The following is a 27,398-nucleotide window of genomic DNA, read 5'->3' as shown; positions in this document are numbered from 1 at the left end:
AACTAATTACCAAAGGCTCCACTAAACAAGTAGGTTTTAGCCTAGACTTAAAGACTGAGGCTGTGTCTGAGTCCCGAACACTGACAGGAAGATTATTCCAAAGCTGGGGGGCTTTGTATGAGAAGGTTCTCCCCCCTGACGTAACTTTATTAATTCGTGATAGTTCATAGTGGGAGAGAAGTTCACTCAGGTACTGAGGGGCGAGTCCATTTAGAGCTTTATAAGTCAGTAAGAGAATATCGAACTGGCAACCAGTGTAGGGTTGATAAAAAGCCATTAAGGTATTGGGTGTCTTCTTCTTCTGGTGCACGTTTTGACTACTGCAATTGGTCCACCTTATCCTTGATGAGGTAAGCACTGCACTGGAAGAGTTATGATTTATTACTGTTAGTTTCTGCAATGAAAATGCCACCTTTCCTGGCTGCCTGCCAACATAAGCACACATACAGGTGACAGGCTGGTTTATCGCACTCTTTGCGCCTTCGTTACGCAACGTCTCTGAAGTGCATGTAGGCTTTCAGTGTTCCTTTTGTGCAACGCTGCCTGCCTCACTGCTCTCGAACTGCTGTGACAGCAGCAGCAATCATTCACCCGACATGGAGCAGCGCCGCCGCAGCCAAAATCGGTCGGAGCCCGGCTTGATGAATAACTCCGGCTTAATGGATGATTGGACCAGTCATATTTTTACCAAGCCGAAGAAAAACGGTCACTATTTTGCACATTACATGGACCAGTGACCAAAATATCTGTGACCCCACCCTTTATTTCATTTCCCGTCAAAATGGCCATTAAGTACAAGTTAAACATTGTCAGATAATCTTTGGTCTAATTCTAATTAAGAGATTAGAGACAAAAGAAGTCAAAAGTCAAAGCAAGTGAAAAAGTTTCCATTAAATTAAAAAGTTATTAAAATCTGTGCAAAGCCTGGTTGACCACCGAAACTGTTCCCCTCAGATAAAGAGCACTTAAAGCTTTCGTCTTTGAGAGAGGAGAAAATCATCTTCACTCATTTTAGATTTTAACCATTCTGTGGTGTTGATGTTGCTACTCAGTGGTCTGGTGACCCACCGCATTGGCTTTTAAATCAATACAGCCATAACAATTTATATAAAAATACCAGATGTTTGAAATATCACCAGTGTCCAGCGTAGGGTTCTCCTTTAGCAGGTGTAGCCAGTCAGGTATGTCTAATATTGTGGATGGACAGTGTAAAGAGAAAACAGTGTATTGGTTTAATTATTTATTTATCAAACATTTGAGTCACAATAAGCACATGGTGATTACAAGGAAAATCAGGGTAAACATATCACCCCCAACCAGAGGAACAAAACAATTACCAATGTTAAGACAACCCTTTCAAATAACAGACACTGCTTGGTGCCTAGTGCTTGTCCCATGTACTAAAAATGAGCAAACATGTTGAAACACCGGCCAGAGGGAACAGAAAAACAATAAACCGCCTCGTACGAAACTGAACACTTCATTTGTGGGAACAGGTTGATCTTCCTTTGTTATAATATGGTGCAGCTGGGATTTGTGGTAGATGTGAGTTTGGGGTCCAATGAAAGTCACTCAAAATGTAATAATTCAAAAGCAGTCATCTCCAATCACATTAGCCACTGCTCCTTCTCCTTGCTAAACTGCTCCGCCCACTTCCTGGTGAGCTCCAGGTAGAGGTCAGGCTGATGCGGTTTGTAGTCCAAATACAGACGAGTCACCGTCTTCTTAGGCACCGCCCTCTCGATCTGCGTGCCCTCGTGCCACTCGTTAAAGGAAGTTATGGTGATGATATCTGGCCTCACCGACAGCGCTGCCTGTAGTGAGGTCTCATAATACCGTCCGTTCACTCGGTTTCGCGTGTTGTGGTTGTTCCACGGTCGCACGGCAGTGTCTACGTAACCTGGTCCAGCGCTGGGCACGAACAGAAGGTTGTTCCTATCACAGAAAGCCTTGATGGCCTTCCAGTTCTGGTGAGAGGAGCCGAAAGAGAATCCATTGGACGCGAAGTACGTGTACATGCCGTCAAAGCCGCTGGCCAGGATGTCGTGCTTGTGGCGCTCCTCCACAATGAGGGCGATGAAGATCCCGTCGTACGGAGTTCCTCGCACGCTGTGGGAGCCTCGGGAGGTCAGTAACTCGGCCCAGGCCTCAGGTGGAGTCAGGTAAGAGTCATACACGTAGAACAAGGGAAGCACTTTCCCTGTGCTGGACTTGAATCGGTAGAAAGCGCCATGTTTTCCATACCTGCGTAAAAAATTGTTAAATAAAACAACACTGAAGTAATGTAGCTAAACTGTATGTCCAAAGTATCCAGACAGCCCTTATAATGAGTGAATTCAGCTACTGTAAGGTGCGTTCAAGTGCCCAATTATAGCTTTGGAATAGCTGCACATTAGCCTAAGGTCACCAGTCGGCTAGAGGAGCATAAAGCCCATCAGCACTGAGCTGTAGAGCAGTGGGACTGCGTTCTCTGGACTGACAGAGCTCTCATGGGATGAGTTGTGATCCAGACCTCTTCCAACATCAGAACCTAAGGGTCGACAGACGTATAAATCTGCCCTGGCTACTGAGGTCACCAAGCCAGTGAGTGAGTCTTGTGGCTGAAATGAAGATATTGTACTGAAAGTACAGTTTTAAACACTGCGTCCACTCACTGTCCACTCTATTAGACACTCCTACCTTGTCAGTCCACCTTGTAGATGTAAAGTCAGAGACGATAGCTCATCTGCTGCTGCACAGTTTGTGTTGGTCATCCTCTAGTCCTTCATCAGTGGTCACAGGACGCTGCCCACAGGACGCTGTTGGCTGGATATTTTTGGTTGGTGGACTATTCTCAGTCCAGCAGTGACACTGAGGTGTTTAAAAACTCCAGCAGCACTGCTGTGTCTGATCCACTCAGACCAGCACAACACACACTAACACACCACCGCCACGTCAGTGTTACTGCAGTGCTGAGAATGATCCACCACCCAAATAGTACCTGCTCTGTGAGGGTCCATGGGGGTCCTGACCACTGAAGAACAGGGTAAAAGGGGGCTAACAAAGTATCAGAGAAACAGATGGACTACAGTCTGTAACTGTAGAACTACAAAGTGCACCTATATAGTAAGTGGAGCTGATAAAATGGACAATGAGCGTAGAAACAAGGAGGTGGTCATAATGTCATGCCTGATCTGTGTATACAGATTCAGAACAAACACATCTTGCACAACTTAAATAAAATACTATTTATGCAAATGCTGATAACTGATGATGTCACTAAGTCTTGAATTCATACTCCTAATAAGACAGATGATGCGCTCAGAATGACACCACAAATCTGTCTGTACTATCTCAGCACATGAACACTCTCACTATGCCAGTGCAGAGTCTTCACAGAATCTCATTCTTCACCTGCATGACTGCAGATAATTAGCCTAAGAGGAGAACAGCTGACGGCTGTAATGTGTAAATGACCCATTAGATGATTCACTGCTCCACACCTTTGTCTCAGAGCTGAATGGTGACTCTGCATGTTCGAAACTGCTACAGACCTGGGTACCTTTCTCTCATCATCTTCTAGTGGGATTACAGCAGTAACCTCAGGTCCAGAGCTACCTCTGCGTGTTACGAATATACAAGAATATAGCTCTATTTTTAGCCCGTTTCTTCTGTCGGCCTGGATGGAATTCCTCCCCTATTTTCCGAGTTCAAAGACAGAAAGACATTGATGTGGACAGTGGAACAGTCTGCCCTTCAGCTGCAGGCTGGAGTCATGGGGCTCTCTGATCTCCACTGCTGAGAAGGTGTGGAAAGGGCGCAATGAAAAGTAATGCGCTCAGCTGGGGCTGGGCTGACTAAGACAACACTGTCATTATTTAAAACTGGGAATGCGCAATGATGCCGGAATAATATCTGCAACAGGTCTGGGCGATAGGGCAATGTAATCGGATATTGACGATGATGGACAAGTAACCCAATGGCAATGTGTGAAAGGAGATAGTCGCCGTTTTGGTAAAAGAAAGATAGAATTAGAGAGGACTAACTGACCATTAAACAGCTTGAAAAATACGTAGGGAAACGGGTTCACATTTAAGAAGTGTGCCTTTTCACGCACCAGTAGTCAGTTTCACAGACAAAGTGCCTATATATAAGTGTTATTTCTCTCTGTTACGCACTGTAATGCTAGCTTTACTGATCTGAATGGAATCAAAAATGAATACTGATGTGCTTTGGAGCTTCAGCTTGCCTCAAAGAGACTTGTTGCAGTAAAGAAAACGAGCTAAACTGACTAAAAGTTAGTGCTGATCATATCGATAATCACATTTTTTAACTAGAAAATATTATGCTAATTATTTAAGCAATAGAACACGAGAGGGAGTGTGTTATCACGAAATAACATCACAGCTGTGATTTGCTGTAGATTGTCACAGCTGTGATGTTTTTCGCGATAACACACGACCACGAGTGTTCTTTTGCTTTTATACAACAGTTAAACAAATAAAGTAATAAATTAATAAACTGGGCCGTGAACGCGGCGTTTAATATGTTTTAATGTTCGCAGTTCCTTCACCAAATTATAGTTCCTTAACGAGCAGCTTGTTGCTACGTCAGAGTAACGAGCTCCGCCCACTCGCTGCACAGCCGGCAGTTCGTTCTCCAGCTCCTTACACTAAATTCCCAAACTGTCGTCACCACTGAGCAGCTTTTCAGTCGGCAGCTGTGACAGAAGAACAGCTAAACAACCTGGAATCAGCCAGAAATTAGCCCAATACCATTCGCCAAACGTGTATTCTGATCTTCAGAGTCTGACCAAATCAGACTGAGCCATAAAACTGCAGCAATATCAAGTTCAGCTCAGTTTTGTCAGTTTTTGCAGATCAGTATTAATGTTGTTTTGTTCCAGCCAGTCTGTAAAGCATCTTACAGCCCGTTTAGTTTGGCGAATGGTGTTGGGTTCATTTCTGGCTGATTCCAGGTTGTTTAGCTGTTCTTCTGTCACAGCCGCCGACTGAAAAGCTGCTCAGTGGTGACGACAGTTTGGGAATTTAGTGTCGTCTCATCTTCAGAGTCTGACCAAATCGGCTGTCGGTCAAATGTGATCTTAAAAGTGTCCATTTTCTGTTTGTGGCAAAGAAAGAAGTAAAAACGTTCAAATGGCTTGAGCGTCTCCTACAGCTGTCAAAGTCGCTGCTTAGCAACAGCATCTCAGCGGAGTGATACAGTGTCTGTGAAAAACCTGTGATGTTATGGCGAAATATCAGCACGGTTAGAACGCTTCTCAACCAATCAGCTTGCGTGGCCGGAACTAACTGTTGCATAATTTTAGATATCGCCCAGGCCTGACCTGCAATAGCAGCTTTAAGAAAAAAAAGCGACAGTTGTTTTGATTTGACTGATATTTCAAACTGATACTTGATTTCTTTTTTATTTATATTTGTTGTACTCTAACTAAAACTAACTCTGTCACTTCTCAATTAAACAATTCTTCCTTTTTATCAAGTACTGCACAGAAGTGCACTGGGGTGAAAGTTTCGGTGCATCTTCTTTTTTCATCCGTAAAAATCAAATTGGTGTGAAAATGCCTTCCAACGACTAAACACTGAACTATAATTAAGAGTGAAAAATGCTGTTTCTGATGGTGTTTCTCCTGTGTAGCATGCTAATGTGTATAAAATGGAAAAACAATACATTCAGTCTAATAATTCCATCTACTCCTCCCTGTTCCTCAGTTCTATCCATCAGTCCTACCACCAAAACGAGGGGTCCAGCCTTCTAGCTTTGAACAGAAGGTGCCAGAGCTCCAGCCCAGTTTTAGAGCTCTCTCCCGTCCCTTGCAAAATACACTGTATTCATTTGCCAATGTCAATTCAAAGTATCTATACTGGATTATATAGTATAGATACTTAGTGGATTCAGTGTAAATTTTGAGTAGTGACATTAAACCTACTTGTCAATGATGTATTTGATGTTCTCGTGCATGCTGAGCTCCGTCCGGCCTCTGTAGGGCTGGATGTGAAACGCCACCTGTAAACACAACACAGGTTGATCTGAATTCCACACATCGGTGAACATCAAGAAACACAAAATGTAGCCATGCAACAAGTTCAAGTCAGGATACTGCATCCTCCCTCCAAAGAAAACAAGCACAAACATCAGCTGCATGTGTGATAAACATTCTGAGAAGTGTACGAGGCCAGCAAAGTCATTTTAGCAAGGATGTCTGGTTCACTCAGCCGGAAACTTATGAGGCTTTGCTTTTGCTTATATTTGGAATAGCTTGGAGCTGCCGCTACCCAGTGGAAAGTGCCTGCTGCTCCTGAAAGTGGGTCTGAAGCTACAGGGCACCATCTGCCTGTACGCCTGAGGCTATTTGAAAGGGTGCCTCTCCGTGGAGAACAGTCCAGCCTATAAAACAGAGAGCTTATGACATCTGGCCACATCTAACATAAAAGCTAAACACCATGAAATCTACTGAAAGCACGGATGGGCTATTTGGGCTTCTTTTTGGATCGGATAGTCTTGCAAGGCCAGAATACAGACTTATTAGGATCGTAACAAACTGAGTATGACACTTCAAAACCAGTCAAACGCCTTGTGAGCTGGTCTGTCTGTTGCGGCAAAGTGACTCAGACTGAACAGCCAGATCGGAGTTCATGCGACTTTTATGTCAATCCCACTCAACATTCATTTGGGTTGATATTTCTATATAAAAAAATTAGAAAAGACTCATCGCAACCGCTCCGTGTTTGAAGAGGTTATGAAAGAAATGTCCGAACGTGGCCGCAGGAGAACGAGGCTGCAGCGTCAAAGAATAGATAAACGTCTGAAAGCAAAGTTTAAGGAATCCGAGGACGCGAACCAAAGAAGTGGCCGCGCCCTTTTTATGGAGCTCGAACACATTCTGGGTGATGAGCCCAGCTGTCAGTCAGTGAAGCTTCATGATGGCTCCTGTGATGCTGGTAAAGATGAAGCTCATCCTCCGGGAGCGACTGGCGTTCGTTGGCGGTCGTGATTGTTTACCTCTGGATGAGCCTCGTGAAGCTCTGTTCTTTTGCGCATGCGGGTCAGTTTAGGAGCTGATCTGTTCAGACTGATGTCGCATACAGAACGCATTTAAAGGATAACGTGAACAGCCAAACAAAAAAAAATCGGATTTGGTGAGAAAATCAGATTTGGGCCTCTTTTACCTGCTGTGTGAACGTAGCCTAAGTAGAGATGAAACGGTTACCGGTTTCACGGTAAACCGCGGTAAAATTAATGACGGTTAGTAGTACCGTTTGAACTTTAAAGTACCGTTAAAACCGCGGTCGATTACCGCGGTGAGATTCGGAGATATTTCAGCCTTCGAAGAAGACCAAGTCTGACATTTGGTCATATTTTGGGGATTATGAGAATGCAGAAGGAAAGTTAATTGAAGATGACCACCCTGTCTGCAGAACAGGCTGAAATAAAATAGCGGAGAAAGGGGGGCAACACATCAAACCTTACGAGTCATCTTCGCGACCACCACCAAGAATGCAAGGTTAACTTTAACGGAGAAGTCTGTGGGGACTTCGAAATAGGAGAAATGTCATGGTTTGTGTGGTTTAACCTATGCTTATGGTTCGTTAATAATATACAATGAAGCTTTTAGCGTCAAAAAAAGAAAAACAATCGGTGAATCAACTGTAAATCGAAACTAAAGCTTTTAACACATATTTCTGTGGAGCAGAGTCTCCAAAATGAGCTCTGAGTTATCAGTCACACGAGCTCCGGAACGAGACGCTGCAGATATTCAATCTGCACAGCTCCCCTTTCTCGTCTCGCTTGCAGTGTTTACTGTCTGAGAAGAGAATAACACCGTCTCAAATCACTCAGTGTCCCCTACAGAGGGCGCTACTGTTCAAAAAATACAATCATCATTAACAAGCAGCTGAGTTTTAAATAGGGAATTTGTAACCTGTTGTTAATGTTGATTATAGATGACTTAGTCGAACGTTTCCTGCACTCTTTGGGTGAAGGATTTGCTATTTCATGATCCACAAAGTGCACTACATAGGGAAGATAGTGTGCTTTGGGATGGGACCTCGCGTGAGTAAACGCTGTGTGCTGCTTTTAGGAAAAGCAGAGTTTCAGAGATTAAACTTTAGGAGTGTTTCTGCCGCAGCTCAGATGCGCATTAATTTTAAGTTATGTTTTAGTTTTAAAATGCTTTTAGAGAAGCAGCTCAACAGGTGAAGACACACTGTGTGAGGTCTACACTGTCTGCAGCTCACAGCGCGGTCACGCACACCTCAGAGTTGGTCCAGATTTAATTCTCTATGTAGGGAAATCCCTAGTTATTGTAATTAATAATAATAATAATAATAATAATAACAGTAATAATAATACATTTGCTATTCTTTTGTTTACAGAGTATTACAAGTATTGTAAGAAATACAAAAGTAATACTAAAAATATATTGACCTTTTTTTTTAATGTTTACGCAAACAAAAAATGCATATTGCTACCAATTCTATTTGTGTTAATATAAAAGTTGGTGAAACGAGTTTCAGTTTGTGTATCAGTATTTATTTATTTTACTTTTCAACGCCTTTGAACAATATCACGATAATACCGATAATCGTGATAATTCTGGTCATGATAATCGTGATATGAAATTTTAATATCGTTTCATCTCTAAGCCTAAGTAAACAACATGAAAATACAAAGTATTTGGAATTTTTTCTTAACGCCAATACTATTCAGACAGAACATTATACAATTATTTAAAAAATACATTTCGCCATGTGGTTTTTGCTATTAAAAAAAAGAACAAATGGGCAGAATGTCTTCAAGTGAGGAGCAAAAGACAGACTATTGTCCATTTTGAAGACCTTAAGATATGATTTTTCACAAATTCGTATTACAGAAGCAAATCTTATCTTGATTTACGAATCTTATTTCACAGCATCTTAGCTCCACTCAGGAAATCTTAACTCTTTGTCTTAACTTAAGATCTGACAAGTTAAGTCACGTATTACAGAAGCAAATCTGATCTTAAGAATCTTATCTTATCTTACAGCATCTTTTCTTATCTTTCTTATCTAGGAAAGTTAGGAAATCTTAACTTATTTGATTGAAGTCGACAATCAGCTGTCATGTCTGCTACCTAGCAACCAACAATGAGGGCAAAGCTGAAATGTAAATACGTAATCAAAATAATCAAGCTAGTTAGCTTGGCAGCTAGCTACAGTTACCGATGTACAAAAAAGGTCAAACTGAAGCGCTAAACTGAAAGTTATGAATATTGTCTCAGCGCCCCCTGCTGTTTATCAGAGCGTCGCCGCTCCACAGTTTCAGTCTCCATTTCCCAAATGCTTTAGCCAAGCGCGCTAACGTTACTCCTCCTAATAAACAGACACACGTTCAGCTCCGTCTCCTCATTATTCACCACCATCACTGTAATATTTCATCATCAACATTAACACACAAAGGTAATCAGAGGGACGGTGGAGATCGAGTCTGCAGCGTCTGGGGTTTTTAAAACACTGTTAGAAATACTGCAATACTGGTTTTCTTATCTGGAGTTAATGATGAGATCATGAACTTAAGATCTGTTGTGCTGTAATAACTTCTGTCCTACATTCAGTCCTAACTCAAGTTGTCATGGTGACAGATAAGATTTCAGACTTAAGAAGTTTCTGTAATATGCCCCCAGTTCTAAGGACAGCCTGTAGGCGTGGCCTTGTTAGAGATAGATTTCACCACTATCTGGTACCAATATTTTAACAAGTTGTCTCCAAACATGGACTCTGGTTACAAAATCAAATCTGGACCTGCTGGACTATAATCAGGAGGACTGCTCATCAATAAACCAGACAGCTTTCACTGCTTGTTTAATTTGTTCGTAATTTACATCAGGGCAGCCAGTGACAGCATGTATCTCGTATATTATATGTATCCAATAATAGAATATAGTAACTTCCTGAGTCAAATATTTTTCTAATTGCTATGCAAATACATTACATCACTCCCTGACACACACTGTAACGTCATTATAGCCAGCCTGTTATCCAGAAAACCAGTATCCACCATATTGTTTAATTGATCATAAACTGGTTATGGTGTAAAATAATTTTAAGGTCATCGAAAGTGGTTTTCTCTGTGATCTGTGGTTTTCCGGAGACTCAAACGTCTCAGTTGATACTGTCATTGAAGAACAGCCGTTATTTAGGAAGCTTGGTCGATTATTGATCCTGTCACACAGAGTGCCTCTTACAGAGAATGGGCCTCTAGAATATCATCAGTGGTATCTGGGGACATTTTCTAAAAATAGTTATCTTTGGAAAATCCTATTTTTGAGTTGCGAGTCAGTAAACAACGATCTAGACAACATACAGTACACACCGTTGTGCCTTTCTACTACTGAGCTCTGAGAGCGAGCAAAGATCAACAGAAACAACGACACGAAACATCACACATTGACTTAAGATATAACGATCAAAAGAAAGTGCGCTGTATTTGAACGACTTTGACTTTGAACAACATGAAGCTGACATGATATCTATTTTGAAAAGCAGTGCACAAAGAGGCTTAAGACTCTCAAAAGGCAGCATAAAAATATATCTGAGTCACTTATATAACCTTTACAGATCCACTAAAAGCCTTGAGGCATTCTGACAGATGAAAGGCCTGGAGAGCAGTCATAACGCTGCCCTGCAGGATTGCTGAGTGACAGAAGCCACTCTCTGTCAGCAATACAAGAGCCTCAGAGTGCTGTAGACTCTAACCCTTTAATACTAAGGCAAAAAGTGTCAATTTTTCCCTTTTAGGTTGCGGTTTATATCTGTATTTTGGTTCCGTCAGTCTGAACAAAAGCAGAAAATCATATATTGCTGCATTTTAGCTCTAATTCACTTAGTGTTCACACTGACATACTGACATCGAACCCAAAGATGTAAACAAAAGTCATACCGAGAAAAAGCCACACTTGATTGGGCAATTTTATCAAGTCTTAGTGAACCATGCTGTTCTCCGGCCTTCCTGAGCTTGTAGATTTTGTGTATGTTTTGTTTTATCTGTCTTGTTCTATTGCAATAAGCTGCAGAAGGGAGTGGGTTACTGTGGTTACTGATAAAATGAAGCATAATAAAATAACACAATTTTTTTCCCCCCAATTTAGTCGTCTCAATTCCCCCCACTAGTTAGGACCCCCTAATCACACGATACTACCAGTGCTAGGAGGGCGAAGGCTAACACAGGCTTCCTCCAAGACCTATGAAGCGCCACCGCATCTTTTCGAACTGCTGTTCACACAACGTCACTGGACAGCCGAATGTGCTCGGAGGAAAGCGCCAACCGCCAGAACTGTTACGTCAGCTAACAGACGCCTGCACTGACTAGCATCACGTTGAGTGATGGGGGGGAGAGGGAGGAGCCATCCTGCCCACCCAGAGAGAGCGAGGTGCAACTGTGCTCTCTTGGACTCCCGGCCACGGACGGCTGTAGTATCACCAGGGAGCTAGTTTTGTAGTGAAAAGTTGCTACATCAAAACATAATAAACATCTATGATTATACACACCGATCAGGCATAACATTCTGACCACCTCCTTGTTTCTACGCTCATTGTCCATTTTATCAGCTCCACTTACTATATAGGTGCACTTTGTAGTTCTACAGTTACAGACTGTAGTCCATCTGTTTCTCTGCATACTTTGTTAGCCCCCTTTTACCCTGTTCTTCAGTGGTCAGGACCCCCATGGACCCTCACAGAGCAGGTACTATTTGGGTGGTGGATCATTCTCAGCACTGCAGTAACACTGATGTGGTGGTGGTGTGTTAGTGTGTGTTTTGCTGGTACGAGTGGATCAGACACAGCAGTGCTGCTGGAGTTTTTAAAACGCTGTGTCCACTCACTGTCCACTCTATTAGACACTCCTACCTTGTCAGTCCACCTTGTAGATGTAAAGTCAGAGACGATAGCTCATCTGCTGCTGCACAGTTTGTGTTGGTCATCCTCTAGTCCTTCATCAGTGGTCACAGGACGCTGTTGGCTGGATATTTTTGGTTGGTGGACTATTCTCAGTCCAGCAGTGACACTGAGGTTAAAAACTCCAGCAGCACTGATCCACTCAGACCAGCGCAACACACACTAACACACCACCACAACATCAGTGTCACTGCAGGGCTGACTTGCTACAATGAAGTAGGCTAGTTGGTGGTTGTTATTCTCATTTAAGTGATTTCTCTGGGACATAAGCTCCCCAAACCTGTTAACAGGCCACTACAAAATTCTGGCTACAGTATTTCTTTGGCCAACGTGGACATGCAATGCACACCAACTACTCTGGGGGGCAGATTTCAATGATTTAAGGAGACAAACACAAACACCCGCCAACGTGATGTTACGTTAGGTAAGATGGTCTAAACGGGAGTCCTTGGAGCGTGCAGCTACTGAAGAGTCCAGGCAGGAACACCCACCACTGTTCCACACTGCAAGGCCTTCACAAACCGTTGCCATGGCAATACAGCGCAGGCGCCGTGCATTTCGAACACCACTCTTGGCTCGAAGTGGTACAGACCAAAAGGGGAAAATACGGTTCAGTCTGGTTGCCTTCCGCTCCATGAACATCACAGTCCAGATCAAGAAGTTCCTGTTGTCGGCGGCCCACCGCGCCGTGGACCGCGTTTCTGTTGTCGACAACAGAATCTGGCGCTCCCCTTTTTGTCTGCCTCTTTGTCTTTCACTCTCTCCCTCTCATTCTCTCTCTCTCTCCCTCCCTCCCCCACTCACTGTGGGTGGGAGGGTGGAAAGCTCTTCTGATGATACATGACAGGAGACCACGCTCCTCTGCGCTCTGCTTCTGCTTTGACACATATTTGCAAAATTAGAGGTGTCAATTCTCCCCTCGCCTCTCTTGAGTCACCCGGCTGGATGCCAGGGATGCTCTCTTTCAAGAGTCAGCGCTTTTAACGTGAAGCAAAAATGTGAGGGATGGGGAATTTGTCATGTTGGTTTCATCTCTACAATGACTCCCCCCCTTACGTGCCAGCTGGCACTTTGTCAGTCGAGAGCCACGGGGTGCTGCGCAGGAAGGATGCCTATAATTACTCACAACAAGTTTAGTAAACGGAACGTATCTGAGGTGGGACGGCGTGACGGAATGATATTGTTATCACAACACATTAGATCACAATAAGCTTTTTTTTTAGGAATAACACCGATATCATCAGTAATTTCAGAACGCTTAACTTGCACGCGTCAAAATAAAAGGACTTACGCTGAGGATGCACCAATATGAGAACTGTGCACTGATGCTGACATCCGATACTTTTCATGTACATGTCTGCCAATACTGATGCAAAAGCATAACCTTTTAAAAAACTGGGAAATTGGGACTAGATCTGGATTAGAACTACAGAAAAAACATCTTTTGTAGGGGTAAAAATGAAGTAAGATGCATAAAAGTCTGATATTTTAGCACATTGGACCGCCTGCCTAAACATTTCTGCTCTTGCTGAACACAATAAATACATCATCAAGTATCTGTTTGTAATTAGGGCTGGGCGATATTGCAAAAAAAGTAAAATCTCGATTATTTTCGGTTCGATTATTTTTTTTTGGTTCTTGCATAATGCAAAAATAGTAACAGCACCATCTATAATTATTAAGTTGTGCAAACAGTGGGTACTTTTAAATATCCTTTCAAGGGACTCAAACTGTGCAAGCACAACAAAAATTTTTACACATAAAAGAACCGTCTTAATTAGTGATGTTCTTGTAAGAATAGCAAGCAGCTTCCTTACAGCTCACAAGCATTACATTATAAAAAAGTGCAAAACCACCAAGTTCTTCAGAGGTTTCTTGAAAGGAACACAAGCCTGTCTACTGTTTTAGGCTTGAGAGGTGACAACGTTCCCAGACGCACAGAAAACTCGCTCATTTTCATCATGTTGTTTCACGCATGGCTCCTGTTCCACTGGGTGTTTGTGTCTTAAGTGCTGGAACAGATTTGTCGTACTGCTACATTTGGTTGCACCTGTCTGTCGACACAAATTACACTCTACATGAATTTGTTCAGCAGTTCCATCCCACTGAACTGATGTTTCCACCTTTCTTTGGTACGAGCTCACTCCTCCGCGAAGCGCCGCCGGTCTCTATCTTGGAGTGTTTGTGTGTTTTTTTCTACCACGCGCGGCCGAGGTCAGCGCACTGACCTGTGACAGGCGGCAGTTTTTTATTTAAGATGTGTTTTTAATACGTCTTGAATGTATAAGCAATGTAAACTTGTACAATCTCGATTGTCACATTTCTAACATCATGTGAAAGTGTTCATTCAAATTAACCGAACTAATCGTGAAAATCGTCAAGTCAAATCTTAACATCTGTCCAATGCATATCATTTTTGAAGCAAATAACATTTGTGTTAAGTGATCTGATCACAAATGGAGAAACATACAGACCATGAGATCAGGGCTGCAAAAACACGTTTTGATTGGTTATTATTCATGTTAACTGTCTAATAATCGATTAATTGGCTTAAAAGTGGCATGTAAATGTAGTGTAATGTGTTGGTAACGTTGCCTGTCATTCGGTCCCCCTGCACCCAAGTGGATGAATCTGATGATTAGTAAACCAAAAAGACCTCAGTCAATACTTAGTGAAGGACGTTGTCTTCCAAGGATCTACTACTGTCATCATATCCTCATCAGTATAATGTTGATTTTGCATTTGAGACCTAAATATTAATAAAGACAAGCAATGTGGTCTGAAAAGATCCCGGAAAATCCAGTCCGGCGTCTTAGTCTTTTAAATGAATATTTCAGGCTTTACAGGGCGACTCGCAGCAGAGCACACACACCATATGCTGGCCTGTTTTAATTCTCCTGACTCAGTAACGCCTCTTCTTTCCATCTTACATAGTGCAGCTTAAACTCACACTGAAAGTTGTGAATGTTTTTGTGTTCTACTTAACTTACGTTTTGGAGAAACAAAGGTTGATTTCGACAGCGATGACATGTTGATGTTGACTATTATGGATATTCTGGACCAAAATCAGGGAATGTAACTGCTGCTACGATACATGTCGGTATGGGACGACGCACAACTCATGCCAAATACAAATAGATGTCAGTAGCGGCGGCTGCAGCACACGAACATGTTTTAGTCATATTTTTTCAAACCACAACATTGTCACTGTTATGCTGGAGGCTTGCGTTTGTATGCGGAACCCCATTTTACGCAATGGAAGAGGTTGTTGGATGGTATAAACAGAATTTTCTCCATTTCTTGCATTCTATGGCCCAATCCTGCTTCTCCCCTTGCCCCTACCACTTAGCCCCTACCCCTTTGTTTTGTGCATTCACCTCTAGGGGTAGGGTGCCCCAACTGTTGTTAAGATAGAGGGATAGGGTTAAGTGTTAGGGCTACATGTCCCTCCAAACTGAGTTCTTCAGAGACTCCAAACAGAGTGTTACGAGAAAAAAGAAAAAACTGACAAGATGGTGACGCAAGCAACCAAAGAAACCCACAAATGTGAGAATTTTCTCCGTTAGAAAATGACAATAATCATTGTATTATCTTAGTTTAATGTCATTTCAGTGCATTATGGTCCTTTTCTTTAAAATAATCATAAAAATTCACTGGTAGTATGTTGATGTCTCGGTAACTAGTTAGCTAAATTGCCCGTTCCACCTTAAATGGTGTAGCAGTTACATTCTGGCACCACAGGCATCAAACCTACTGCACCATTTAAGGTGGAACGGGAAAATTCGAACAAGAAGCTGGAGAATATCTGACTTCAGCTTCATATCACTGAATAATTAGGGGTGGGTGATAATAAATAATTGCCCCCCTCTTTGAAGGCATATGATGCCCTAAATGTAACTAAAGCCCAGCAGTGAGGAGCTGAACTTTGCCCTCCTCTGCTGTCACTGCAGACTGGCAGGGTCGCCTACAGAGCAGCGCTGGTAGCTGTTAATGGAGTAATGCTCTTTTTATTTGAGGGTCCCATTTCGTAGGGGGAGATTTCAATCACTACCCCTTGTAACTCAGTTCCAAGGGGCAAGGAGACACTCAAAAACAAGGGGTAGGAGTAAAAATAAGAAATAGGACTGGGCCTATATTAATCATATAATCCAACTTACAGCATGTGTAAAGATATTTCATCATACTTTTGTCTGTTCCAAGATATCAAAGTAAATAAAAAAGCCTAAAAGTATCGCAATATAATGTTTGCCATACTGAATCCTTTTGAGTTCAATAAAGCAGGAATGCATCAATACCGACCCTGGAATCAGGTGTCTGCCCAACACCATGCTCCTTTACTCGTACTTGTAAAAAACGTACCGATATCAACATCTGAGAGCACCTGATACCGAGTGACGTAAGCCTAGTGTTTGCTGCCAAGCTAATAAACAAACAACTCAATGGCTGCATTAGCCTCGGTCTCTCGCTGTCACTGTGCTACAGAGACTGTCGTTGAAAGACAAAGATGAGGAGCGGAGATCAAAACTATGACCTACAGCTGTACTGATGTGCACTTTTGATGTGGAACAAAACCTGCTTTTCTCCACGGTAACTATCGTAACGTAGCACTTCAATTAATATCAGCTAGATTTTAACGATATAACTGTGGAGGTACACTGCAGTCACTGCACTAATAATAACACTAATGACTACTTAAATCTAAGTAGGATACTCATTAGGATTAGGACTGCAACAAACGACTATTTTGATAGTCGAATAATATATCGATTACTGAAACGAATAACGATTATGAGCTGCTGAATTACCAAATAACACTTCTGTAGCTATCAGCTTTTAGATTTAGCTTGAGGTTGTTTTATGCATTTGCTAACTAACAATGAAGACAATAAAGATGAATGATTTATTCAAAAATACACTATTTTAATTAACTTAACAAAAGATTTTGAATTTAAAACCAAAGATGTGCAAAGTAGCAGCAATAAAATCTAACAAAACTTAATCCGTTTTCCCTTAACCACACCAACAGGTTCTCTGTGTTTCACCAACCACACGGCCATATCTACACATAAACATCACACAAACATGAGCGTGGATCGCCGCGTTCCCTCCGTTATATAATCCTGTCCCGCTTTCTGAGAGCAATATTCTTGAAATAGTGTAATTTTGGACAGTATCTTTCTTAACCTGCCGCTCTGTAATGGTACTGAATGCAGGCCAGCAGCGATGTTGACGCCCCGAATGCCGGCACCGTTGACGCGCCTGGCTGAACCAAACGCGGCATCTATGTATTTATATCTATGAGCATCACAATCTCCAGCCGTAAACGTGAAGCGCGTTCAAATTCGGCAAGTAGTGGTGAATGTTTGTGGCAAACTTGTTTTCTACGAACAGTTAAATTTGAACAATTTTGTGTAAACATTTCATTTCGATGGTAACCCTTCGTCCAGCTGCCCTGTATGTTCGCAGAGAACTACCTCCTGAAACTGTTTGCGAGTGGTGGCAAATGTTAGCGGAGAACTCAAGGCAAAGAGAAAACTGTTTGCAACTCTTTGGCAACTTTGTCCTATGTTTGCCCAATTTGAGCGCACCGGTGGCTTCGACGTGAAGACGACGACGCAGCGTTTAAAACTATAAACGTTATCCGGAACGTAAAACAGGGTCGCTGTGAGTAACAGTTACTTGCTTCTCCGTTCCAACTCCATTAACTAATCCAGACGACATGCATTTCGAAACAGAAGTTGTTACAGCTCGGCTCACAACATGAAGTACGACGGCTTTTAACATTAACATTAGCTAACTTGCTCTCTAACACAGCCAAACTTATGGAGATGAATCTTCTTCACCCAGTGAAAAGATGTGTTTCCTCTTCAGATGCTTCAACATTGAGGAAGCTCCCGGAAAATCCAATCCAGCGCCTTTGTCTATTAAATTATTTCAGGCTTTACAGGGCGACTCGCAGCAGAGCACGCTCACCATATGTTGGCCTGTTTTAATTCTACTGACTCAGTAACGCCTCTTCTTTCCATCTTACATAGTGCAGCTTAAAATTACATTGAAAGTTATGAATGATTTTGCATTCTACTTAACTTACGACGTAACAAAGTTTGACTTCGACAGCAATGATATGTTGACTGGCAGATTCAGATATTTCAGACCAAAATCAGGGAGTTTGACCGCTCCTACGGAGACGTTGGAACAGAGACGTGTTTCCTCTTCAGATGCTCCAACATGGAGGATGTGCTTTCATGCCAGCTAAGATCGGCTTTACAAACAGCACAACTGACAACCTTTTCTTCTGAGTTTAGCGTGAAATGCTCCCACACTTCTTTTCATGAGGCTGTCCAGTAAGCGGTCAAACATTCCTAGTTAGCGCAAAAAGCATGCGTGATGATGTCACCAACTGATCGACTATTAAATAAACTACCAATTAATTGTTCACCGATTTTAGTCGACCAAGTCGATTAATCGTTGCACCCTAGTATCGATGTATCCCTGTCCTGTAACACTGCTTCTCTTTCTCCCGCTGTTGCTGTAATTTTCCACAGACAGACAAAGACGCTTTAAAGTACTTCAGGGTTAAGCGATACAGACAGCGAACGTCTCCAGAGAGTGACGCATCTCTTTGATAAAGGCCCTTGCAATTCCTTGAGCCAGATGAATGGTAGCTCACATAGATTTATGCATATAAACACAGGCAGATCTTCAGAGAGGAAACCCTATAATTTGGGCAGTTGTGCTCTCACTGCTCCGTCCCTCTGAGTGTCTTGGCGCACAGGATGAGGCATGGGCCTTGGGGCTGGCGTGAGATGTAGAGGCTGTTGCATAAGCAAGGGACTCTGCACTCTCATTCATCCTCTAAGCCCTGTTATCTGTGCCCCTCCTTTCACCTCTACAGGCAGGAAATAAATGATGAGAGCTATTTGCACATATCTTGGCGCCAGGGCTGAAAATAATATACATTCTTAAGTGGCAATTTTTGCCCTTACTGAATGAAATTCAGAGGCGTTTTGTATTAGGGATGTGCATCCTGACTAAATATGATATTCTATTATCCAGAATGAGAATCAGAACCTTTATTCGCTACAACCCAGGGGCCGTATTACAGAAAACTCTTATCTTTTTGTCTTAACTTAAGATCTGACAAGTTAGGTCACGTATTACAGAAGCAAATCTGATCTTAAGAATCTTATCTTATCTTACAGCATCTTTTCTTATCTTTCTTATCTAGGAAAGTTAGGAAATCTTAACTTATTTGATTGAAGTCGACAGTCAGCTGTTGTGTCTGTTACCTAGCAACATAACACAGCTGAAACGTAAACACGTAATCAAGTTAGTTAACGTTAGCTACCATTACTGATGTAAAGAAAAGGTCAAATAAAACGAAAGCGCGATAAACTGAAAGTTATGAATATTGTCTCAGCGCTTCCTGCTGTTTATCAGTCGCTGCTCCACAGTTTCAGTCTCCATTTCCCAAATGCTTTAGCCGAGCACGCTAACGTTATTCCTCCTAATAAACAGACACACGTTCAGCTCCGTCTCCTCATTATTCACCACCATCACTGTAATATTTCATCATCAACATCAACACACGAAGGTAATCAGAGGGACGGTGGAGATCGAGTCTGCAGCGTCTGGGGTTTTGAACGCTGTTAGGAAAAAAACTTGCAAGTCAAAGTCAAAGCAGCGTTTTCAGTGTAGATAAATGTGGCGTCATTATGCTGGTTATAGTGAACTGAGCTGCCTCTCACTGAATAAAACAATAGAAACAGACGGTTAAAACAGAAGTTAAGACGCTCTGGGGTTCATCACAGCACTGCTGTGTCTGATCCACTCAAACCAGCGCAACACACACTAACACACCACCACCACGTCAGTGTTACTGCAGTGCTGAGAATGATCCACCACCCAAATAGTACCTGCTCTGTGAGGGTCCATGGGGGTCCTGACCACTGAAGAACAGGGTAAAGGGGGCTAACAAAGTATGCAGAGAAACAGATGGACTACAGTCTGTAACTGTAGAAGTACAAAGTGCACCTATATAGTAAGTGGAGCTGATAAAATGGACAATGAGCGCAGAAACAAGGAGGTGGTCATAAGGAGGAATCTGGGGTTGAAATAATAATAAATCACAATTTTTTTCTTTTGGTGAACACTGAAAATGGGTCCCACAGACGTCAACACCACACAAGGGTTAAGGTGCTCTTGACTTGAATTTGTAACAAAAGTGACCCGGCAGTCTTCTCTGCACCCGCTTTGGGCTGCGCTAAAAACTTGTGTCCACCAACATACACATTGAGAGGCTAGTGCTAGCTGTGCATAACAAGCCTAGCCTAATCATCTGACTCTAAAGGCTAGATTTACCCTGCTTTCTTTCACCATTGTATACAGTCAACGCCCCAAAACGTTAAATAAACAGAAGAACCTTCTCAACACTTCAAAACTGCTTTCAAATTCCCGACTGAGTGTATAAAGGAGAAAGCATACACTGACAGCAGCTCTTGCCCTGAATAATGCAGAAGGTTGATGAGGGGAATAAAATCAGGATGCTGGAGGCTCTTAAAGCCCGAGCAGGCACAGCTCTGCCCTGGGGCAGGAGCTCAATTAGGAGGTTCAGACAGCAGAAAGCAGTCGGTACTTTCCTGTCCTGTCTTTTGTACTGACTGATTTGATTTGTTCCAAACTCTGCACTGCATTAATTAATTTATTCCTCTATCAGTCTGACCACTTGGCCGTCCTCAAGTACCAAACACAGAACCTGGCAGTCCTCAAATACCAAATATAATAAGAAATTAGGTTAAAAAACACAACATCTTTGTGATTTAAAGAGGCAATGCCCTACATTTTTCTTGTCCACTTATGGCAGTTACCAAAAACAGTAATAACTGTATGAACAGTATTTTTGGAAACTACAACATTGTTTACACGCTACATCAAGCTTATTTAAAGACATGCTGGGCACTCTGATTGAAATATAAACAGCATTACGTACACCCAATAATACACAATAACATTATTAACACCAACAATCAACAGAGACAGGGTTAAGATAAATTCTTAACTCGTGTATAAAGCAGTACAGTATGAGATGCGTGCAACAGTGAACACTCGCCAATGTGAAGTGTCTTTGGCTTTGTTCACACAGCAGGTAAAAGTGGCCCAAATCCAATCTTTTTCTCCATATGTGACACAGATGTGTCTTTGTGTCAGTGTGAACAGATAAACACACTGAATCTGACATTTTCAATTCCGATTTGAGACGCTTTCATATGTGGCACTGAAATCCGATACGTATCCAATCTGCGGGGATGCGACTCAGTCTGAACAGCCAGATTGGAATTCATGTGACTTTTACGTCAATCCAACGCGACATGCGTCATAATTTCGTGCTGCTGAGACTCAAACATTTAGACTGATGATTCTGTACCAAAAAATCAGAAGAGACTCATCAAACCGCTCCGTGTTTGAAGAGGTTTAGAAAGAAATGAGAAGACCGAGGCTGCAGCATCAAAAAAAAAGTTTAAAGAATCTGAGGACTCGAACCAAAGAAGTGGCCGAATAACGTGCACTTTTTACGGCGAACTCCAACACATTCTGGGTGACGAGTCCAGCTGTCAACCATTGGAACTTTATACTCGCTCCTGTGATGCTGGCGAAGACGAAACTGAAAGCTCCAGGAGTGACTGGAGTTCGCTGGCTGTCATACCTCTGGATGAGCCACGTAAAGCTCTGTTCTTTTGCGCATGCGGGTCGGTTTAGGAGCTGATCTGTTCAGACTGATGTCACATACAGATCACATTTAAAAGATAATGTGAACAGCCAAACAAAAACACCGGATTTGGTGAGAAAATCAGATTTGGGCCACTTTTACCTGCTGTGTAAACGTAGCCTTTGTAAACTGATTAGAATAGAAAAAAGATCTGATCATTTCTCACCAGTTACCTTGATACGGTGCCTATGGGCAGCATCCATAACGGCGGGCACCAGATCCTCAGTGGGCTCTCCGTGTTCGTCTGCCACGCCAGGTGGGTACCAGGACAGCACCACCACACCTAGCATTCCAGAAAACAGCGAAGATGTTAATTTCATCCATCGGGACTGTTATAATTACTCAATTAAGAATATAGGTTTTAAAAGTATGTATCCGAAGTAGGTACGCCAGATTTACCTCCTCTACGAATCAGCAGTGATTAGTGGGCAATGTGCAAGATAATTATGTGTATTTTACATTTTACTACTGCCCTCTCATACAGTAAGAAACACAGCCTGATGGACACATTCATTTATATGCACTTTTTTTTTACCATATATATCATATATATATATATTTTTTTTTTTTTGTAAGATTTTATAATAAATATTAGGTCTGCCAGTTAGGTCTCCTAAGGTGTCCAATTTAATTTTTTGAAAGATAAACCTTCAGTTTTCAGAATTAGTAAACTCTTGGGATTCTCTTTTCCAGTATGTGGACCTTGTCTACACACTTTTCAGTGACATACAGATCCACATTCTTAATACAACCCCATTTCCAAAAAAGTTGGCACGCTGTGCAAAATAAATAAAGTAAATAAAAACAAAATGCAATGATGTGCAAATCATTTAAACCCTATATTTCATTGAACATGCTTCAAAGACAAAATATCAAACGTTGAAACTGAGAAATTTTATTGTTTTTTGAAAAATATTTGCCCATTTTGAATTTGAAGACAACAACATGTTCCAAAAAAGTTGGGACGGGGGCAACACAGTGTTTAAAGTTGTGTAATACTAAAAAAACACCTGGTGGATGTATGGTCACCAGGTCAGTAACATCACAGTCTTTCAGAAGTAAAGATGAGAAAGACTCTGTGAAAGACTGCGCAGGAGAAAAGTGCAACAATTCAAGAAAAATGTTTCTCAACATAAAATAGCATATTCATGATGTTATAGGGGGCATTAGTGCACATGGCATGGGTGACCTGCACATCTGTGAAGGTACCATTAATGCTGAATGATATATACATGTTTTGGCAACATATGCTGCCATCCAGACGACGTCTTTTTCAGGAAAGGTCTTGCTTATTTCAGCAAGACAATGTAAAACCACATTTTGCATGTATTACAACAGCATTGCTCCGTATTAAAAGAGTCCGGGTGCTAAACTGACCTGCCTGCAGTCCAGACCTGTCACCAATGAAAACGTGGCGCATTATACAAAAATACAACAAATGAGCCCCTGAACTGTTGAGCAGCTGAAATCCTGTATCAAACAAGAACGGGAAAACATTTCACTTTCTAATCTACAGCAGTGTCTCCTCAGTTCCCAAACACTTACAGAGTGCTGTTAAAAGAGGAGGTGATGAAACACAGTGGTAAACAGGCCCCCGTCCCAACTTTTTTGGAACGTGTTGTTGGCATCAAATTCAAAATGGGTATATATTTTTCAAAAAACAATAAAATTTCTCAGTTTCAACATCTGATATGTCGTCTTTGTAGTATTTCCCTTTAAAAATATGGTTCACATGATTTGCACATCATTGCATTCTATTTTTATTTACATTCTGCACAGCGTCCCAACTTTTTTGGAAATGGGGCTGTATATAAAAAATGACAGAAACTCATTTTAGAAAGTCTGGTTTGAGAAAATTCATTTGTGCTCAGATAACATATAGACCAAGGAAAATCTATATTTAAAATATCTGATATGTACATTAATTTTCAATGGCCAATGCTGATGCAGATATTTAGAGAGCAGGGCCACTGATGGCCGATATACAACGCTGACATCATGTCACTGTTTTTGGTATCTGATAAAATACAACAATTTAATAATAATAATAAATAAAACAATATTACCAGACTTAAATTAACATGTATTTAACTCTATTATTGTCTGTATTGCCTGTACAATACCATAGTATTTATATTTAATAATTGCCACCAACGGTTTTGACTTGATTTGCTGTCATTTAGGATGAATGTTAACATTTAGAAAAGACGATGGTAACCAAGGAAATTTAAGCAAACGTTTAAATCATATGTCAAGTGGCTTCTAGCTAACATATAGTATCTGCACTTATGTGCGACTCTCTTAAGCGTGTCCGGTTGACCACTAAAGGAGTGACAATGACTTTTAAAGAAGCTTAAAGTACAGTAATGAAGGTTCTACACTAATTAAAGGTTTTCCTAGAACTGTACGTCCAAGGCAAGAACCATTTACAAAAGCCATAACAAAACAGTAGACAATTCACACTTCATTGTCAATAAAGGTATGAAATTGCTGTTGGATGAACGTCTAACAGCAATTTCATACCTTTATTGACAATGAAGTGTGAACTGTCTACTGTTTTGTTATGACACAAAAAACTCAGTGTTTACATGCACTCAATAATTTGATCATAATTGGATTTCTGCAGTCTGATTATTCAAAGGTTCATGTAAACACCATACTCCGATCTAGAAATCTGATAAAGATTTAGCTCAGTAATCAGATTTCTCAGTGCATGTAAACTCTTACTCTGATTTCTTTCGGATTTCTCAGTCTGCGCATGTGCAAAAACAGACTGCAGTACCAGAAATAAGCAAGGAGCACCGCCTTTTGGAGCGGGGCGCTGAAACCAAACACGAAATAAAGCTTTTAAATATTCTTGATCTTCTAGATGATGTATGTTCATATTTTCAGGTAAAGTTGCGCGATGTTTAAAAAGAAATGCGGCATGAAGTTTGTGTTTTATGTGTACGTCACGTCCGTGAGTTTATTGGTAAAGCAGAAATCTGATTACTGCCTAGACCCGGAGTTTCCCATTATCTGATTACTCAAATGCATGTAAATGTGTTGAACCTGCAGCAGCAGCTTCGATCTGGGCCATGTGCGACTCCAGGATGTGTGGATCTCTGGAGCTGTAGGGTCCAAGCTCAGGGTAGAAGCTGGAGGCGATGTCCTCGGGTGGACTGTGCCTGCCTTTGGGGTGACTGGCCGCTATTTTGGGGTCCCAGTGAGGAACCAGTACGTGATCCCAGTGGATGTAGCCCCTGTCCGTCTGAGGCGCACCGTACCACAGGTAGTAGAAGATATGGATGTCGTAGAAGATGCTGTGCTCGTGGCCGGAGTTGGAGAAGACGATTTTAGTGTCCGAAACGTCGCTCTCTGTCTCGGCTCGCCTCTCGGCTCTCTCGGCCGCGAACGGGGCCCTTTCCATCCCCGGAGCGAGGTCCGAGAAGCCGTCGCTGGGCTTGAGGGTCCGTAAGCCCATCATGGTCCCGAAGATGAAGAGAGTGAACAGGAAAAGAGCCACACAAGCTTTCTTGCGCAGCCTGCTCATTGCTGCAGGCTCGTGAAGACAACGTTCACGTAGACTAGGCTACTATGGCTTTCTGAAGCTTGTTTCAGTTAGCTTCGATTACAGGTATTCACATTTGTTGGCTACTTGGCCACATGGTCAGCTAGAGGTGGGCGATATGGCAAAATTATAGTATCACAATACTCAATGTCACAATATTTTCTCCGATATCCGATGAGTTGAATCAGCAAAAAAGCATCAGTAGTGGTACATTTAAGAAAACTGTGAATACAATGATTTTTAGTCAATATATGGCCATGAATATGGCCCCATGTTCAGCCAATGTGATTATAAACTCAGTCCAGATGATACAGTTTCCAACCCATTAAGCCAAACTCCATATCTGTATTAGTTCACATTCGTGAGAATTTACAAAAGAAAAATCAAAAGAGTATAAAATTACACCAATATACTCAGCCATTCATATGTTAAGTGGTTAATCTGACAGAAAACTCTCTCCACACGCCATTTAACCTCATGCATCTATTTGGAGATGCTTGTTGTAAATGATCTCCTCAGTGTTGTTTTCTGAGGAAAAATTGAATGCTATCAAGTCTTTTTAAATGGAAAAACGCCACAAAATATGTTAAACATAAAAGTTTATCAGTATATTCAGCCTTTCGCTTCATAAACGGTTATTCTGATAGAAAACTCTTCCCATGTATTTTGTAGATGTTCTCAGTGTTGTGTTGTTTCCTGAAAAACCTAATGCTAAGCTTTCTCGTCATGCGATTCGCGGGCTTATAAACCGAAAAAATCACCACAAAATACGAAATAACACCAGTATATTCACCCATTTCTTTGATAAACAGCTAATATGACAAAAAGTGGTTTGTTTACACGCAATTTATTCGTATTTATGGGCATTTTTATCGTGTTTGTTCAAAGCCCGCGAAAATGTTTACCTCAGAGTTGTGTTGTTTACTGAAAAACTAGCATTAGCTTTCTCGTCATAGGCGATACGCGGGTTTATGAAATGAGAATTATAACAAAAAATACGAAATAACACCGGTATATTCAGCCATTCATTTGATAAACGGATAATCTGACAGAAGGTGGCCTCCTTACACGCAGTTTTTCATACTTATGGACATTTTTTATCGTGTTTGCTCAAAGCCTGCAAAAATGTTTCAAGAGTTGTTTGTTTACTCAGGAGGACGCTAGCATGCTAGCTAACTAACGGTAAACTGGGCTCATCATCTGCCGGAATCGCTTCTCGCCCGTTAAATTCACCCAAATATCAAATATCAGTTCGCTTTTGTCGACCTCCATGCGAAGATAAGCTCCTACAACAGTCGTTGTAGTTTATTAGCCAGCAACCAGCTGAGGCTTGTCCATTTTGACTTCGCTTTTGAGCACAAATGTATCAGGGAAAACAGAACGTGAGTCAGCCGTACATGTAGGTTACGCGCTTAGCTTAGTGATGGGGAGTCGCTTCCAAAAGAGTCGATTCTTTGGCTCCAGCACGCCTGGGAGCCGGGGCCGACTCTTGGAGTGTCGAAATGCTTGGAGTCGACTCTTCGACTCCCGTGTTTTTTCGTTGTAATTGGCTCAAGGGACGTTTGTCAGCTGTAATCCTTTGTCAAAGCTGCCTAATATTACAGGGTATTATATACGAAATTCCATCATATCACTAATCGGTAGCTACTCAAACAACTACGTTTAGCGTGGTTTAATATCGGCTGTATCCCTTTTTCACCGTTCCAACGACAGGAGTTGAGAGTCGGAGTCGACTCCAGATGATCCGGATCACTATGCTTAACTAGTTTACTGTTTGCGCGGTGATGTGCGATTCCGTCGCTTCTCTCCTCCGGTTTGATGGAATTGACGTTTGACGAGCGAAATTTTCGATCATCCGCCTCACGAGGGTGTTCATAAACTCCTGTTTTGTCCCGATAAAACGGCATAATATCACGCGTTTAGCCGGATCGCTGTGCCATCGCATGCTCCAGCGCGTCCGTCACCGCTGCTTCTCCCGGCAGCCTCCGGCTGAAGGCAGCCTGTCATCCCCGCTCCTCTCTCTCATCCTCTTCCGCCGCTCCGGGCTTCACTCCGCACCACACCGATTAAACCGGTTCAACGGCAGCCGAGCTGTGCGGACTCCGTGCGGAAAGCGCAGCAGGGTCTGTTCGGGTCTCCTGTTGTATAA

At 42.0% G+C, this 27,398-nt stretch overlaps 1 protein-coding gene across 1 annotated transcript; it reads right to left on the bottom strand.

The window, feature by feature from the left end:
- Positions 1-1,227: 1,227 nt before the first annotated feature.
- On the bottom strand, positions 1,228-27,398 carry si:ch211-30b16.2 (glycoprotein endo-alpha-1,2-mannosidase-like protein). Its single transcript, XM_036567661.1, has 4 exons — positions 24,751-27,398; positions 21,873-21,982; positions 5,930-6,006; positions 1,228-2,244 (listed from the first exon to the last, which is right to left on the bottom strand). The coding sequence occupies exons 1-4, from the start codon at positions 25,229-25,231 to the stop codon at positions 1,608-1,610; spliced, it is 1,305 nt and encodes a 434-aa protein (XP_036423554.1). The 5' UTR covers positions 25,232-27,398; the 3' UTR covers positions 1,228-1,607.

The sequence above is a fragment of the Colossoma macropomum genome, unplaced genomic scaffold (genome assembly GCF_904425465.1).
Source record: "Colossoma macropomum unplaced genomic scaffold, Colossoma_macropomum, whole genome shotgun sequence".
In the NCBI taxonomy this organism is placed as follows: Eukaryota; Metazoa; Chordata; class Actinopteri; order Characiformes; family Serrasalmidae; genus Colossoma; species Colossoma macropomum.
This window is presented reverse-complemented; position numbering and strand designations above follow the sequence as displayed.